This window comes from Astatotilapia calliptera, chromosome 12, assembly GCF_964374335.1.
Source record: "Astatotilapia calliptera chromosome 12, fAstCal68.1, whole genome shotgun sequence".
In the NCBI taxonomy this organism is placed as follows: Eukaryota; Metazoa; Chordata; class Actinopteri; order Cichliformes; family Cichlidae; genus Astatotilapia; species Astatotilapia calliptera.
The window spans coordinates 31,218,375-31,233,654 of NC_137433.1; the positions used below are offsets into that span (position 1 = coordinate 31,218,375).

Here is a 15,280-nt window from a genome sequence, read left to right on the forward strand (position 1 = left end):
TTTCCCCACTGAAAACACTACGTCCAGATTAACAGAATAATTTTTTTGTGATATAACCTTTTTGTGTACATTGTGTACAACCAGTTTTGACTTGATAATGTCAGTACTGGGTAAAAACTGTTTGAGTCCTCAATGTATCTTTCCAGGAAGTGATGCCTACATAAATGAAAATAGGATTGATCCTTAAAAAAACCTGTTCATTTTCTGTGCCAACCAATAATCTATAGAAAATTTCTAGCTCCTTCACTTTGAGGTCGTCACCGGCTCCCACCTGAGCGGCTGACTGCAATCAAAGAGTGCAAACTGAGCGAGATGACTCACCTCTCCTCAAGTTCCTGTGTCTGTGCCACTTGGTTTGTGATTTTAAGCCTGAGCACTCGTTTAATATACGAGGACGTTGCATGTTAAAAGAAAAGAATATATAGATTAACCTTGATAAATAAGGGTTATTTGGTATATACTAGCTAGTATTAGCAGCGTTTACAGTAAAAAAAACAGTGACGTATTTAACTACACTGAACAAATACCAAATAATCGTGTTGGCTCAGTCAAATGGCGAGTAGAGGGCAGCTACACTCTCTTTGGCATTTGCACAGAGCTAGCTAGTAGGCTATCCTCTTTCGATTAACGCCAAACAAAATTACGAATAGAAAATGAGATATCACACAGGTTAATTTTTGAGTAAGTTACTTGGTTTATCTTAATGGCGTTGAATTAATGAAAGGAGGTAAACTCTGAAAACAGGCCAGAGTTCGGGATTTTCTTTTCGCCTCTCGCTTCACAAGCGTACATGCAGAGACTCATCTTTACGCATAAGTGCTCTTTGTTAGAAGGAAACCACAACTGAGCTGCACCACGGGGAAAAACCAAGACGACGCTGTAGGCGTGTCTGTCAACTTTATCATTTCTTTCAGGAAGTAGACATATTTTATTTCTCGTGCCATAACTTTTCTTTTGCGTGCGATAGAAACACGTTGATGGTGAGCTTTGGTTGAGGAACTGTCATGTCGGACTCTTTGGAACGGTCCACGAAGATCAACTCGTTGAAGGAGCCGGTTGTGAAGAGGCTGTGTGAGGTGCTGGACAAATCCAGCACTAAAGGATGGCGAAAACTTGGAGAGATTGTTGGCAATGATAGACGGTTTAAAGTCAGGTGGGTTAAACATTACTATTAGTACTTGTACTTAGCAAATGACCAGAAATCATTGCATGCATACACTTAACCACCGGTTTATTTATTAAAGCTAATGGAGACTAATGCGATTAACTTTCATTATAGTTACACTGTTCGGTTTGGTGGTTATTGTCAATTTTATGTTGTGGTTTATATTAAAAAATAAAGGTGTAGAGTATGTAATACAGTAATGCACAATTAACCTGTATATTTTCTGGCATAAATAAATATGTAACTCCAAGTTAATAAAATCAAGAAACCCTCATTGAGAGATTAAATTGGACAAATATTTGTTTTTCCTTACAGCGTCTTCCAGGTTAATGGCAGTTAATGAAACTATCAATCAAAAGTGTAGGGTCCAGTCATTATTTATATGCAGTTTTATTAACAAATAATGATGATGACTAATGTTTGCCTCTGTTTTTTTCATCCTAGCTGTTACTGTACAGCTGTAACATTATCATATGATATCACACCTGCCTAATATCACTATTACACCGTGTGTTTGAGTACATATATTCCCCGTACAGTGCAGTCTGCTTATAAGATGAAATATGCATTATTATACCAAAACAGCAGCCAAAACTTAAAAAACAACGTGGCTCAATCAAATAAGTACAAACTAAATAAGCTCAGACAAGTGTAAAATAGCACAAAAGAAGGGAGTTCAGGTAAATAGAGAATCACAAAAACTGAACAGCAAGACATATCAGCTCTTAAATATAACTTATTAAGGAGCTTTGTAATAAGCTTCAACAAATACAAGTGTTACGGTATGACACTAACATCTATCTGTTAGATAAAGTGTTTCACTGATTGTGCACTAAGCAGTGCAGATGGTTTAAAGATTATCATTAATTTGCCTTTCTTTTAAATTTGTGTAAACTTATTCCCTTATCTTTGTCTAACAGTTTCTTATGATCTGAGTTTTCGTGTGTGAAAATGGTAAAGACGAGTTTTACTGTAATACGATTTGAAATATGAAATGCTGACAATCACCTACATGTTTTCCAGCTCGGACGACATGGAGATGTGCTCGCTGAAGGTGCTGGAGCTGGAGGGAAGCCCGAGTCTCATGCTGCTGAGGCTGATGGGAGAGCGAGGCTGCACCACAGGCCATCTGATGGACTACCTCCAAACTTTAGGCAACTCAGAGGCTCTGCAGTGCCTGAAACCGCCAGGTAGAGTAAAACCACATCGATGCTGCTATGTTGTCAATCATGCAGGTTAATCTTCACTTTCTGCATTCTTTTTATTTCTCATCTGAAGCTCGCAGTTCATTGTGCTGTTTGGATGAAACTTATAGGCACCACAAAGTTCTGCTGTATACAGTCCATCTAAATCAGTGTAAATTCACAGTAATTATCCTGTACATGTGCAGCCCTCCAGATCCTCATTCAGCCCCAGTCTGTATCCATTATATGTGGCCACAATCTGCGGCTCAGCTGCCATGCTGTGGGCAAGTCTCCAGTACAGTACCAGTGGTTCAAATCTAAGGAAGAGGTGAGTTCCTCTGACGCGCACACACACACACACACACACACACACACACACACACACACACACACACACACACACACACACACACACACACACACATTGAATTTTTTCTGACTTTAAATTGAAGTACTTGCGTTAAAACCTCTTTAGCGTTTTTCCACACATTCACTGCAGCCATAACTTTACTAACTTTACTAGAAATGACACAACTGAAATGCATGTGAGATCAAAAATGTCCAACATGGTCTGATCAAACATTAAATGGTGTTTAAACCGACAACTTCCTAGTACAAAGTCCACCTGCATGATCCGGTAAATTCACCACTAGTGAGTCCTGCGGTTGCATTCTCTTTTCAGTCAGGACTTTCCCATAAAACAGAGTATTTCCAATAGTGAGAAGACATGATTACCCTATCATCGGTGCAGTAAATAGCACTGTTGTTTCATCATAGTTAATGGGTGATCCTAAATAAGTGGTTAAGAAACTTACCTGAATCTCTTCCTATAGCGCAGGGATGTTTTTTAGTGAGCTGAGCAACTCATAAAGGTGCACAGTTGCAATTGTCTGCATGTGTCAGCATCAGCATGCATTCAGTCTTGTGACGCCATGCTGAAAGGGATACATAAGTGTTACTCATTCGGACTTGAAGGATGTAACTTTTACATCCTTCATCATCATGTCACTGTTGTATGAAACACTTCCTTCCTTCATCATGGGTGCTCAATCATAGAAAAAGACACATTCAGATGCTGTCGTATTATTAGGAGGAAGGAGCTCATGTCTAAGTTTCTACCCAAAGCTTTGATCTTTTCTAATGAGTTTGTGTTTTGGTTTTAGTTTATTTTCACTCAGTTTACAGAGTGGTTTTGCTCATTGTGTTGTGTAGTTAATGTTTAAATTTCATTAGTGTCAGTGTTGTTTGTGTGTTTTTAATGATTATAAGGAGGCTGTTTGTCAGCCTCTTCAGCCTGATTTCCCTAAATGAACTAACAGACTAAAACTAAGGACATTAGTTTTATAAATACACAATTTTTTTCCAATTTTTTTCAAGACACTAAATGTAATTTTAGGTAACTGCAAGGTTATTTTAAAAAATATTTTTCCCCAAACTGTTAACTTTGCCTCACGATCTCTGAAATGCATTTCCTTAAGCAGTACTTCCTGGCAGAAGTCTTTAAGGAAGTCAGGATTTTAAGCAGTGAGTCACAAACTTGAGCTGAAGTACAAAATTAACAAGTTTGGGCTTGAAGTGATCTCAATCAGCACCTTTTTCAAATAGAAACAGTGCTCCTTATGCCCTGCTTGCTCCTGATCTTGTGATGTAAAAGACTTTATCATCCCTTTTTGGATTTCAGCGACTCATAAAGATCATTGACAGTAGAAGATCAAAGAAAGACAAAGCTCACAGGCCCAAGTTGAGAAAAATGCATATACCTTCCAGTTTATTATGTCCATAATGATGACATAATGTTTCCATCATGCAGAGTTTTCAGGCATTAGATAAAATGACTGTGGTGTCGAAATTGTCTCACTTCTGAGCTGGGAACAACCTTGTAAACTAATAAATGTGGTTTTCAAACTTCAGGTTCCAAACAGCTTCTCCCCAGACTTGGTAATAAGTCCAGTCCAGATGAAGGATGCTGGTTTTTACATCTGCAGAGTCAACTGTGGAGATGCCTTTGAGTTCAGCCACTGGGCTCAGGTGGATGTCCTGAATGTCACCTTGTGTTACGGTAAGATTGTGCAGGTTTATATTCAGTAGATCTGTCCAAAAATCATATTCAGTTAAGGTGATGTTTGATGTTACAGCTCTGATTGTATATATTTCACATCTCTGGGCTTTAGGAGTTGAATTACATCACTGTCTATATGCTGTCCGCTGTGTGGATAGAAGAAATTAAGTTATCAGGTCATGATTCACCTCATGAGCCATGACAAAAACTGAAAGAGACACAGTTTAAATTAAAAGTATTAACTGAAAAGAGGTTATGAGGTCAGTGTTGTCAGCATCTCAGCAGGTGGAGTTAAAATGGTGAGTGTAAGAGCGGGGATTGGGAACTCAAGGGCCGGTGTCCTGCAGGTTTTAGATATCATCCTGGGTCACCACATCTGAATCAAACAATTAGTTCATTACCAGGCCTGTGGAGAACTTCGAGACATGTTGAGGAGGTAATGTAGCCATTTAAATCAGCTGTGTTGGATCGAGGACACATCTAAAACCTGTAGGACACTGGCGCTTGAGACCTGGAGTTCCCCCACGCCTGGTGTCAGGTGTTGTACTATGCAAAACTATATTAAAAGGTTGAAGCAGGCAAAACAAGTAACATAATGCTGGGTAGATAAGAGAGAGAGAGGGATACAGCTCAAATGCTGGAAACTGACCAAGTGCTCCCATTTGCATTGATTGACTCCGCCTACCAAAAAACCTCCAAAAACACATCAACTCTGGCCAAGACAGGAGGGCTGTCATGAGTTCTTACTGTTAGAGAAAGGGCCTTTTTTGTAGAGCCGTTGGTAATCTTATCTCCAGTTAAAGCTAAAACATTGAAGTTTCTTTAGCAGCGTTTGTGAATGGCTTTAGCGTGATGCAGAAGTGATTTTGTAATTCCTGTGGTTAATTGCTGTGGTTATTAGCATAAATGCGCTAAATATTAATTCTGCGCTACAGCTGCTCAGCCAAGAATCTCAAGAATCTAGCGTGTATGCGAATTAGCGCGGTGTTAAACACTGCACTCTTGTTACATCACAATTGTTACAGATTAGTTATAAGACCAAAAGCTCTTGTCTATTCAATGCAAAGCAGCAGTGATTGACAGTTTGTTGTTATATTGTTTGGATAGCAGGCGAAGTATTTCATAATCCAGAGCCACGCCTGCTGGTACACATCTTGAATGTGTGGTACTAGAGAAGAAGTTTAAGTGTGGAATTTAAATCCTCAAAAAAGGACCAGTGACTGTGATCGTTCTGACCTGATGCCTTGCAGTGTGCGCTAGCTATATACTGTGCACATAGCTAGCACACTTGCAATATTTAATACATATGCTCTTCAGATGTTTGTCTTTTATGAGTTTTTGTTTTACTTCCTTCCAGCTACCCTGTGCTCCTGTGCTTGGAATATGAAAATAACATGGATGCTGTGACGAAGATGTGGCCTTATTGCTCAAAGCTAATAAATGGCACACTACAAGCTTTTGTCACTGTAAAATAGCTTTGCCTGATTTGGTTGACTGTTAATAAAAATAACTTTCCCAGCTAACCTATATCCCTCTTTGAGGACAACAACCAACAGTTGCAACCTAATAATGTACTAGTAATTAAATAACATAAAAAACAGTATGCAAAATCTTGCAGTTTACACAGTTAATCAGAAGTTTCTTTCTTGGTGTTGTGTACAAAGGTTTTCTCCAGTATTCCAACATTTTATTCTGACTTTATGTAGATTTTCTCCATTGAAAACAAATGATTCATCACTGAGATATTGTTAGTGTTTGAAGCTCACTGACCTCAGTTTCCTGTTCTTTGTCTGAACAGGACTTGTTTATTTTTGCGGGACCTGAAACTCTGTCACTTTTTCCAGCTCAAATGGGAATCCTTTAACGGATGAAGAATACGTTATGCAGTGCTGTGTGTAATTGTCTTCTTTCCTCACATCATCAGGGCAGAGTTATCACTTTTTAGATGGTCGACAAAAGGTGGTGATCCAGCCTCAGTCCCAGCGGCTACATGTTGGGGAAGATTTGCAGCTGGAATGCGGAGCCGTGGGACGGCCGATTCCTCGATACCAGTGGCACAGAAATGGAGTCCCAATTCCGAATTCTACAAAGAGGAAACTCATGGTGAGAGGATATGGGAAGAAATGTTTTTCTTTTATTGCTTGTTTGTGTGTGTGTGTGTGTGTGTGTGTGTGTGTGTGTGTGTGTGTGTGTGTGTGTGTGTGTGTGTTTTGAGACATTAAAACTGTTGTGGCATAACTGTGTGTATATTTCAGATTCCTCACGTGATGCAGGAACAACAAGGCAGGTATCGCTGTGAGATCAGCAGCAGCTCTGAGAGAATGTGGACCAATGAAGTTGATGTTGTGATAGGTATGTCACACTTGAAGACATTTTGTTTAAAATTACTATTGAACCAGTTTCATTGTCATCATATTTGAGCGATTATTTGCCTCTGTTCTTAACTGAAAGCACCAAGGATATCAGTCCAGATTTCAGGGGCAATGGAGTGCTCTGAAGGTAGAGTTGAAGGCACTGGTGCATGGTGTTTTAAATTGGGTAACAGTTAGCAGGTGTTAGCTGCATGCGAATGGAAATCACAACTTCATTCAGATTGCATGTGGATCGTGGTCTTGGATTATTCTCACTAATCAGCACAAAACTCACATGCATGCTTTCTGATTGTACTAAAATCAATCCTTCCTGTCATCTTTAATGCATTTCATATTTATCTGTGGTACTTAATGAAGTGATCCAATTCAACCACTCATCGTGTTTCTCTGTCTGTGTGACAGAGCTCGATTGCTGTATGGGGAAAAATGTCTGCAGCACTAAGTTGTGGTTACGTGTCCATTACGTGTGATGATGACTGTTGCAGTCCCACACTCAGCATCCTTTGACTGTTACAAATACTCACAAAGAAACATTTAGACCACCAAATAGTTTCTGTGTATCATTCTGTTGTTTTTTCAATTATTGTGGTTTTTGTGGCTCTGTGGGTCATGCTAATTTTGTACTCTCTACTTCAGTTGTAGAGATTGAGGGGAACTAGGAGTGACATGACACAGTGTTTGCTACTGCGGGAAAAAAAAACAACCTACGAGCTTCCAGCATCATTTAAAAAGTGTTTACTCATTTAAACAAGTTGTTTTTCTGGCCAGATTGGAAGTAAAAAAAAAAAAAGAAATCTGTGTAAAAATGTTTCTGAAACACATCATTTAAATCCAGTGGTGTAGTATCCCACTGTGGACCACTATGAGAACAGTTGCAAGCCATTTTAAGTTGAATGCTCAGTCACATTTATTTGAGCTGAATCAGATGCAACAGGGGAAAATATTACTTAAATACTGAAACAATAAATGCTTTTTGCTCACTGTTTCATGCATCTGTTTGCTTCCCCTGAATCTCTGTAGAGTCTATAAATGAAATGTAGACAAAGAGCAGACTGATCATGTGTCCTTGTGCACAAAGAGACGTTAGCAGATTACTTCAGTGTTGGTTTTGGTCTTTTCTTTCTTATTAATTCTGAATATTATTACTATTACTTTTATTACTATTAAGTTTCACCCTTTCATTTAACTAATCAGTTTTGTACGCTAAACTTGAGTGATAATGATATTTTTTTTTCCTAGATGACATTTACGCCATTGGAGAAGGTAAGAGGAACCACGCGCAGCAAGCATAGACATCAAATATTTCTCTTAAACAGCACTTCCTATGTTATGCTTGGCTTTGTGTTGACTTTCTTGTTGTTTTTTAGGTTCCAATGAATTCTTCCTAAACAGTATTCCTGAACAACTTTATGGTGAGTGTCTTTATGCAGGACTGATAGCTGGTGCACAGTTCCTCTACTTTGCATGTGCGATACTACTGCGATCAGTTTCAGTCTCAGTACTTACGCCAACACAAAGATGTGAAACCTTCTTGTAGCACAGTGTTAGCAGCCACACACAAGGACAAAATAACACTTTGCAGCATCATGCACTAAACACCAGAGAATAACACCCACTAAAAAAAGCTACTCACCAAAAAAGGAAAAGCTTCACAAAAGGCTGGCGTGTTTTATGACATCAGCGTGATAATAATGTCACTGTTGTATGAAACACTTCCTTCCTTCCTCCCTCCATTTCTTGGTTATTATGATTCTTATCATCTCTACCTCAGTTTCTAGTTTATGCAAACAATAAACCACAAATGCTGTGAATGTATGTAAATTTCCCGTTTCTTCTGATGGATGTTTTTCTTGCTCTAACATGTACTGTGCAGCCATGCAAAAAAAATAGGAACTGCCATTGGAAATCATTGTTTATTGTAGTCTAACTGAACAAACGATCCTGTGCAAAACAGTACCAGCAGATTTACTCAAATAAGGACAGGAAAAAAACATGGACTTTGTTGTCATTTACATGATATTAAAAGTAAGCAAAGCAGATGAGTCGTATGTGGGGGGAAAAAGGAAAGCCCCTGCGTTATAACACCTTTAAACCGATACTACTTAACGTCATGTTCCAGTGAACTTTGCCTTTGTTCTGATGTTCGCTACACACCTGTAAGGTTTCATAACTGGATTTTGCACCGTTGTCACACATGTCATTTTATTTTGCAGCGCTTCCGCCTTCAGTTATTTTCTGTTTCCACTTCACTTTCCAGTTCTGAAACCATGTATGTCATTGATTTTTGGATGGTATTCCTTTTATTACATTCATCATTTTCTCCCTTTCATGTGTTTGATCCCAGCAACTGACAAAGTGGCCCTGCTGATCGGAAACCTGTCTTACCAGAACCACCCGCAGCTTAAAGCTCCAATGGTGGATGTTTATGATCTCACTAACCTCCTGCGGCAGCTAAACTTCAAGGTGGTTTCGCTACTAGACCTCACAGAGTCAGAGATGAGAAATGCTGTAGATGAGTTTCTACTGCTGCTTCACAAAGGAGTCTATGGTACGTTTGCATTTGACTTACCTCTGAGCGGTTTGGGCCATTGTTTCAGCCCAGAAGGTGACAGAAATATACAGATCCCAAAACACAGCATGAAAGAGAAACACTACCATTTTAATCCTTCTAATCTAAGCATAAACAATATTTAGATAAAATAAGAAAATATAAATGAATGCATAGCATTTTCAAGATTATTTATAACTTAACAAATGTTATTCTAATTAAATAAACATTAAATAACAACAGTAAAAAAAGCTGTATGCAACCAGATCTTGTGTCTCTCAGCTGCCTGACTGAAATGCCGACTTTCCTCTTTAGGTCTGCTGTACTATGCTGGTCACGGATATGAAAACTATGGAAACAGTTTCATGGTGCCAGTAGATGCTCCAAATCCGTACCGCTCAGCCAACTGTTTGTGTGTGCAGAGCATCCTTAAACTGATGCAGGAAAAGGAGACGGACCTCAATGTTTTTCTGCTGGACATGTGCAGGAAGAGGTGAGTGCTAGAGTCATTCAGAAAAAATCAAGAGAACACAGATCATCACTGTATAACACACAGTCAGTTAAACCGCCGGGGTATCCGTCTGTCCTGCTACAAAGCAGGAAACATTGTGAACCCATTTTAGCAGCGTTGGTTCAAATAAAAGTGATACCAGTGGCACTGAGCAGGTAACAAGAAGACATCGCCCCCAAAAGGAAAGGTTGCACAAGTGGCCGTTACTGACCACTGCTATAACTGCATTGAGGCAACAGTTTTGGTGCTATATAAATAAAATTGAACTGAATTGCTCTCTCCTCGTCCCTCCTGACTGATTCTCTCTAGTTTTGGTGTTTGTTAGTGGCATTGTCACTGCTCATACCATGAGATGGTATCTACAGCCCATTCAGGGTGCACAGGTAGTCCACCTTCTCCAGGATGGCACATCTGTATGTGTCATCACAAGAAGGTTTGCTGTGTCTCCCGACACAGTCTCAAGATTGTGGAGGGTGTAGCAGAAGATTCACACCGAGCACATGTGACAAAGTATCTGGAGACACCTTGGTGAACAATATGCCTGTAACATCATCCAACATGATTTGTTTGTATTGGGTCAGTGTTGGTCTGGGGAGGCATATCCTTTGAAGATCAGACCTAAACATGCTAGCCAGCACTACACTGATTGCTGTTTGGTATGGGGATAAAAGACCATGTGTCAAATTAAGCCACGGACTATCCAGGAGCTCTCGATGTCCTGATCCAGGTCTGTGAGAAGATCAAACAGGATGTAATCCGGCATCTCATTACGAGCATGTACGTCGACCTTCAAGACCCAATGTCTGCTTTGAGTGTTCCTCTAATTTTCTTTGAGCACTGCATATATTCTGTTTTCTTTAAGAAAAGGACAGTTAGGAAACTATTGTCTCTCTAGCTTAAAGTTTAGAAAGTATCAAAATTTTACATATTTATTTTCAGGAATATTCACGATGACAGCACTTCAAACGTCGTCCTGAGGGTTACCGCCAACATTGTCTTTGGATATGCTACGTAAGTCCATAAATTAACTTCATACATGGTTTTGGTTTCCCAGATATGAAGTGTTGAATTATTTGTTTGGCTGTTCAGGTGCCAAGATGCAGAGGCCTTTGAGCTGAGCTCCACCGGCTTCACCAACGGTGTGTTTGTCAAGTTTCTGAAGAAGCGCCTGCTGGATGACGAGAAGATCACTGTGGTGCTGGACAGAGTCGCCGAGGGTAAGAAACAACACAAAAGTACAGCATATGCTAACATCAGAGACAATGTAGGAAGCACTTAGTTAAAAGATGATCAGCAGAGCATTTTGAATCCTTTGGCAAAATTTAAATTAAATTGCATTTCAGTTACTGTGTTTCCTGCAGGATGTGTTTCAGCGGTCAGTTTAATGAAAAGAATAAAACAATTTAATTAAACGTATTCTGCTTTCCATTATTCTTCCATGCTTGTTGGCTAATGGAGTTTCCTTCAAGGACCCACAAGTTTATGATCCATTAGCTTTTGTTAAATTAAAAATCCAATGCCTCTCAACTCCCAATGCAATGTTTTTAATCTGATTGCGTTTCAGGTCATGTAAGGATGTTTTGGCTTTTTGTGTTATAATAACTGCAGACTGTCTGATTTATGTTTTGTGCACAGATATGGGCCAGTTTGACGCTACAAAGGGGAAGCAGGCTCTGGAGATCCGCAGCAGTCTGTCGGAGAGGAGAGCGCTGACGGATCCTATTTTGCCCGGAGACAGCGCTGATCTCGCTCATGCCCACAGCCGACAGTGGGCAAAAGCTCACGGTGAGTTTAGTACTAGAGATTTAAAGCATTTTTTTTATATGTTAAAAACCTTATTTGCCTATGGCAGCTCAGAACTGGAGGCTCAGTCAGATTTTTACAAATGGTGAAAAAGTGCTCAGCTTATACTGGTAGAAACTTGGTGAAGGGGCAACAATCAGTAGAGTGAGAGACGCACCCTGTAACAGCCACGGTGCCTCTTCTAGTATTTGCCCCTACAATGGAGAAGTCATTCGCTCTTACTGTTGTAAATCTTGCTTTCACAGTGTCTGAGGGGGACCCAGTTCCTCTAAATATTGTCCCAACCTGTTAGGTTACTCACTTTAAATGCTGCTTTTTCTTTCGTGCCTGTTTTATTTGTGGCATTTGAGAGAGAAGCAGTGAAAGCATTCAGTATTTTACAAACTAAAGACATTTTTGGTGAATGAGTGATATATATTTGACATATTGTTGTGTTAGTCATTATTTAGTTGTACTAAAAGGACTGTAATGCATATTTAGCATTTTTCTTTCAATTCTTTTAGGCACAAGGGCAATGTAAAAACAAAAATCTATTCACACACACATGATTAATAATAATAAAGCTGTTATTATTAATCTTTGGGACATGGGAGTCAAAGTTTTTCAGTTTTCATTTTAAGTAAATGGTTACAGGTGGACTTTCGGTCAAATGTATGCAAACTTAAATGTATGTGAGTCTAAATTCGTTTCTGTATTTTACTGCAGAACTTCCTGAGAGTATGTGTCTCAACTTTGACTGCGGCGCTCAGATTAAGTTGGGCTTCGCTGCGGAGTTCTCCAATGTGCTCGTGATTTACACTCACATCGTTAAGAAACCTACAGACATGTCCTTCTGTCAAGCACACGTCACTGACTTCTCACAGGTATGCTCTCATGAATCTGAAAGCAGAACATACATTTGTATCTGTCTATCACTAAGCAGTGAAGGAGAAGTTACACCATAAGTGTCTGTAAATATGCAACTTTTTCTGTTTGTGAAAACTCCCTTAGGACCTTGATGTGGATCCTAAATTGATGAATAGAGAAACTCCAGAGGAGACAGGGATCTACCTCCTGTCCAGCAGTCTGCCGCAACACTGTCTCTACACCAGACTCAGCTCACTGCAGAAGCTTAGGGTAAGAATTATAAATATTTACAGTATATCGCTTAGTGTGCTAGATTTCGGAGCTGGACATAACTGGAGGAAATATAGAGTGCTGGATCCAGCTAACATCATGGTTAATTTGAGGTCTGAGACTGGTGAGCTGATCGGAGCGTAGTGGGATGTGTTTCATGGAGTTTTAACTATACTCGCACTTCCCAGGCCACAGTGTGAATGTAACTGGCTTTTTTCTGGTTGATGGATAAGTTGATCTGAGGAGTAGGAATAGATGTGGAGATATTACACAAAGGGTGGAGCAATCCCTAACGTGTGTCTGGATATTAAGCTACCAGCTGTGGAGTGCATTCATGTTACTTGCTGAGGGAATTATATCCTTTCAATCCTGTTGCTGTTTGAATTCAGCTTGAATTTAGTTTGAATGAGTACACATTTGCTATTCTTTCCATCAGAGGTCATCCAAATGAATAACTGTGATGAATGTTTATGGAAAATTAATGATTTCTCCTGACCACCTTCTGCACCACTTAATGGATAGGCAGAGAAGCTTTGTATAACATCTGTAACATCTGCTCCGCTGCTACATCGACATCTGCGGATAATCTTTACTCTTCAGCTATAAAAGATGATGGTTAATGGTCAGGGTCACAACATGTTGATGTCAGAGATCAACGAATGTGAAAATCAAATTTGTTGAAAATCAAATAGGATTTTCACATGTGGATCTTCTAGGAGGCTGTGAGGCATTATTAAATGCTGTATTTGTATAGCACTTTACACATTCAGTCATCCACCCATTCACACACTGGTGATGGCAAGCTACATGTAGCCACAGCCACCCCAGATTATGATTTATTAAGATCTTCTCCTCTTGCTAATCCTCGCTAATCTCTGATCTAATAGATATAGTGATGTTTGCGTGTGTAAAGGAAAAGTCATTAAACTTTTCCTCTTGTATAGATAAACTATTGAATAGTTGACACATAGAAAACTTATAGGATCACTGGAAGTAGGAGGATTTACCTGGTCACCATAAAGTTTATTCACAGTTGTTAAGATGATTTATAATTCAGAAATTATTTGATGTGGTTTCATTTTGTGCTACAACAGCTTTGAGTGTTGATTAATACAACTTTTTGTGTGCTAACACCTCATGCAACAGGAGGAGCTGGTCTTCACCGTGTGCCTTCAGGGAACCTTCACTGCTATGGACGACGATCATCCGATCCACTGGACGAAAAGCGTCAACATTGGAAAGCCGCTGATAGCCCGACTGGATCTCCACCGGGCCATGCGGCGAAACAGCTGCCTGCAGACCTGCCTGATGCCCCACAGTCCATCCCACAGCCCCTGTCACAGCCCTGGACCCGAACACCGCCACCACCTCTATCACGGGTCACACCAGGCCCAGGACTACAACCGCCTCTCCCCGCAGCATCGCTATTTGGACATCGGTGAGCATCTGCAGGGCGCAGTTGGAGGCTGCGGGGATATCTACTATGAAAATCTCAGCCAGTGTCGCTATGACCCACCGTACACCTCCGGTGGGCTTTCGAGCTCACCAGGCAGGCTCAGCATTCCCATAGAGACCACAGACGACATCAACGAGCTGCAGACTGTGTTCATCAACAGTCTGCAGCTACAGCCACAGTGAGACAGAATAGAAGCTTTAAATGTCTGTAGTTCTGAATCTATATTACTGCTGCTCTTGTTGTTACATATTTCAAATGTATATTTTATACATCGGTTGTTTCAGAAAGTGTTATGCTGACCTTTGTAAATCTGTTTTGAGAACTGAAAACATGTATTTGAGTAAACTGACTAATAGGTCCTCATGTAACAGTATTTCAGAGACTTAAAAATAGAGCTGAAACTATTTTTCTTAGCCAGATGCATTTAAACTACAAACTAGGTGGGCATTAAAATAAAAACGGTACATGGTATGCATTTTATCAAATAAACCTGAGAAAAAGAGGTGGTTTACATCCATGTTTGTATTCCTGTATTTATAATTATTACTTATACATTTGTGACTTGGCAGCTTTTTTGTTATTATATATGAAGGTTAAGGGTGGTGCAGTGGTTAGCACTCTTGCCTCACAGCAAAAGTCTTGGGTCTTGGGTTTGAATCCACCAGCTGGATGAGGAATTTGTGTGTATTTTTATGTTCTCTCTGCTTTCACTGTGTAAATATATGAATGGGTTAACTGGTGATATATCATTACAGCCATCAAATACTGGTTCAAAAAGTATAATTCTATAATATTATTTTCCTTTGAATTGTAGAAATAGCATAAATTGGAAATAATCTTATAGTGGATCGCCCTTTCCTTATTTTATCTTACATATATACCATTAAAGTATATGGCCCTCATTTATAAAGTGCTTTACAAACCTGAACATTACGGCTAACCCTGGATTTTCCCGTTTGAATGCAACTAGCCAAACAGCGAAGAGCCACTTACTGCTGAAGAGACAGAGTGAAAGTGAACAGTAAATCCTTAACATAAAACTCATTGTTGCAATGGGAGACAGCAC

At 39.7% G+C, this 15,280-nt stretch overlaps 1 protein-coding gene across 3 annotated transcripts; it reads left to right on the top strand.

The window, feature by feature from the left end:
• Positions 1-403: 403 nt before the first annotated feature.
• Positions 404-14,716, top strand: malt1 (MALT paracaspase 1). 3 transcript variants are annotated; one of them, XM_026188934.2, is made up of 18 exons: positions 404-879; positions 968-1,153; positions 2,189-2,355; positions 2,556-2,677; positions 4,261-4,408; positions 6,333-6,511; positions 6,664-6,760; positions 6,860-6,907; positions 8,020-8,043; positions 8,148-8,192; positions 9,125-9,328; positions 9,644-9,821; positions 10,779-10,850; positions 10,929-11,056; positions 11,475-11,624; positions 12,348-12,505; positions 12,633-12,758; positions 13,905-14,716. In XM_026188934.2, the coding sequence occupies exons 2-18, from the start codon at positions 1,005-1,007 to the stop codon at positions 14,394-14,396; spliced, it is 2,487 nt and encodes an 828-aa protein (XP_026044719.1). In that variant the 5' UTR covers positions 404-879; positions 968-1,004; the 3' UTR covers positions 14,397-14,716. The 3 variants fall into 3 exon arrangements, with proteins under 3 accessions (XP_026044719.1, XP_080165532.1, XP_026044721.1); XM_080309406.1 differs by having other exon boundaries at positions 405-1,153; XM_026188936.2 differs by lacking the exon at positions 6,860-6,907 and having other exon boundaries at positions 405-1,153.
• Positions 14,717-15,280: the final 564 nt, after the last annotated feature.

What these genes read in the sequence shown, in the direction of transcription:
- malt1 (XM_026188934.2), top strand. Translation starts at nt 1,005, where the DNA reads ATGTCGGACTCTTTGGAACGGTCCACGAAGATCAACTCGTTGAAGGAG. An exon ending in GATAGACGGTTTAAAGTCAG is followed by an intron (nt 1,154 to 2,188) that starts GTGGGTTAAACA and finishes CATGTTTTCCAG; the next exon opens with CTCGGACGACATGGAGATGT. An exon ending in TATTCCTGAACAACTTTATG is followed by an intron (nt 8,193 to 9,124) that starts GTGAGTGTCTTT and finishes GTTTGATCCCAG; the next exon opens with CAACTGACAAAGTGGCCCTG.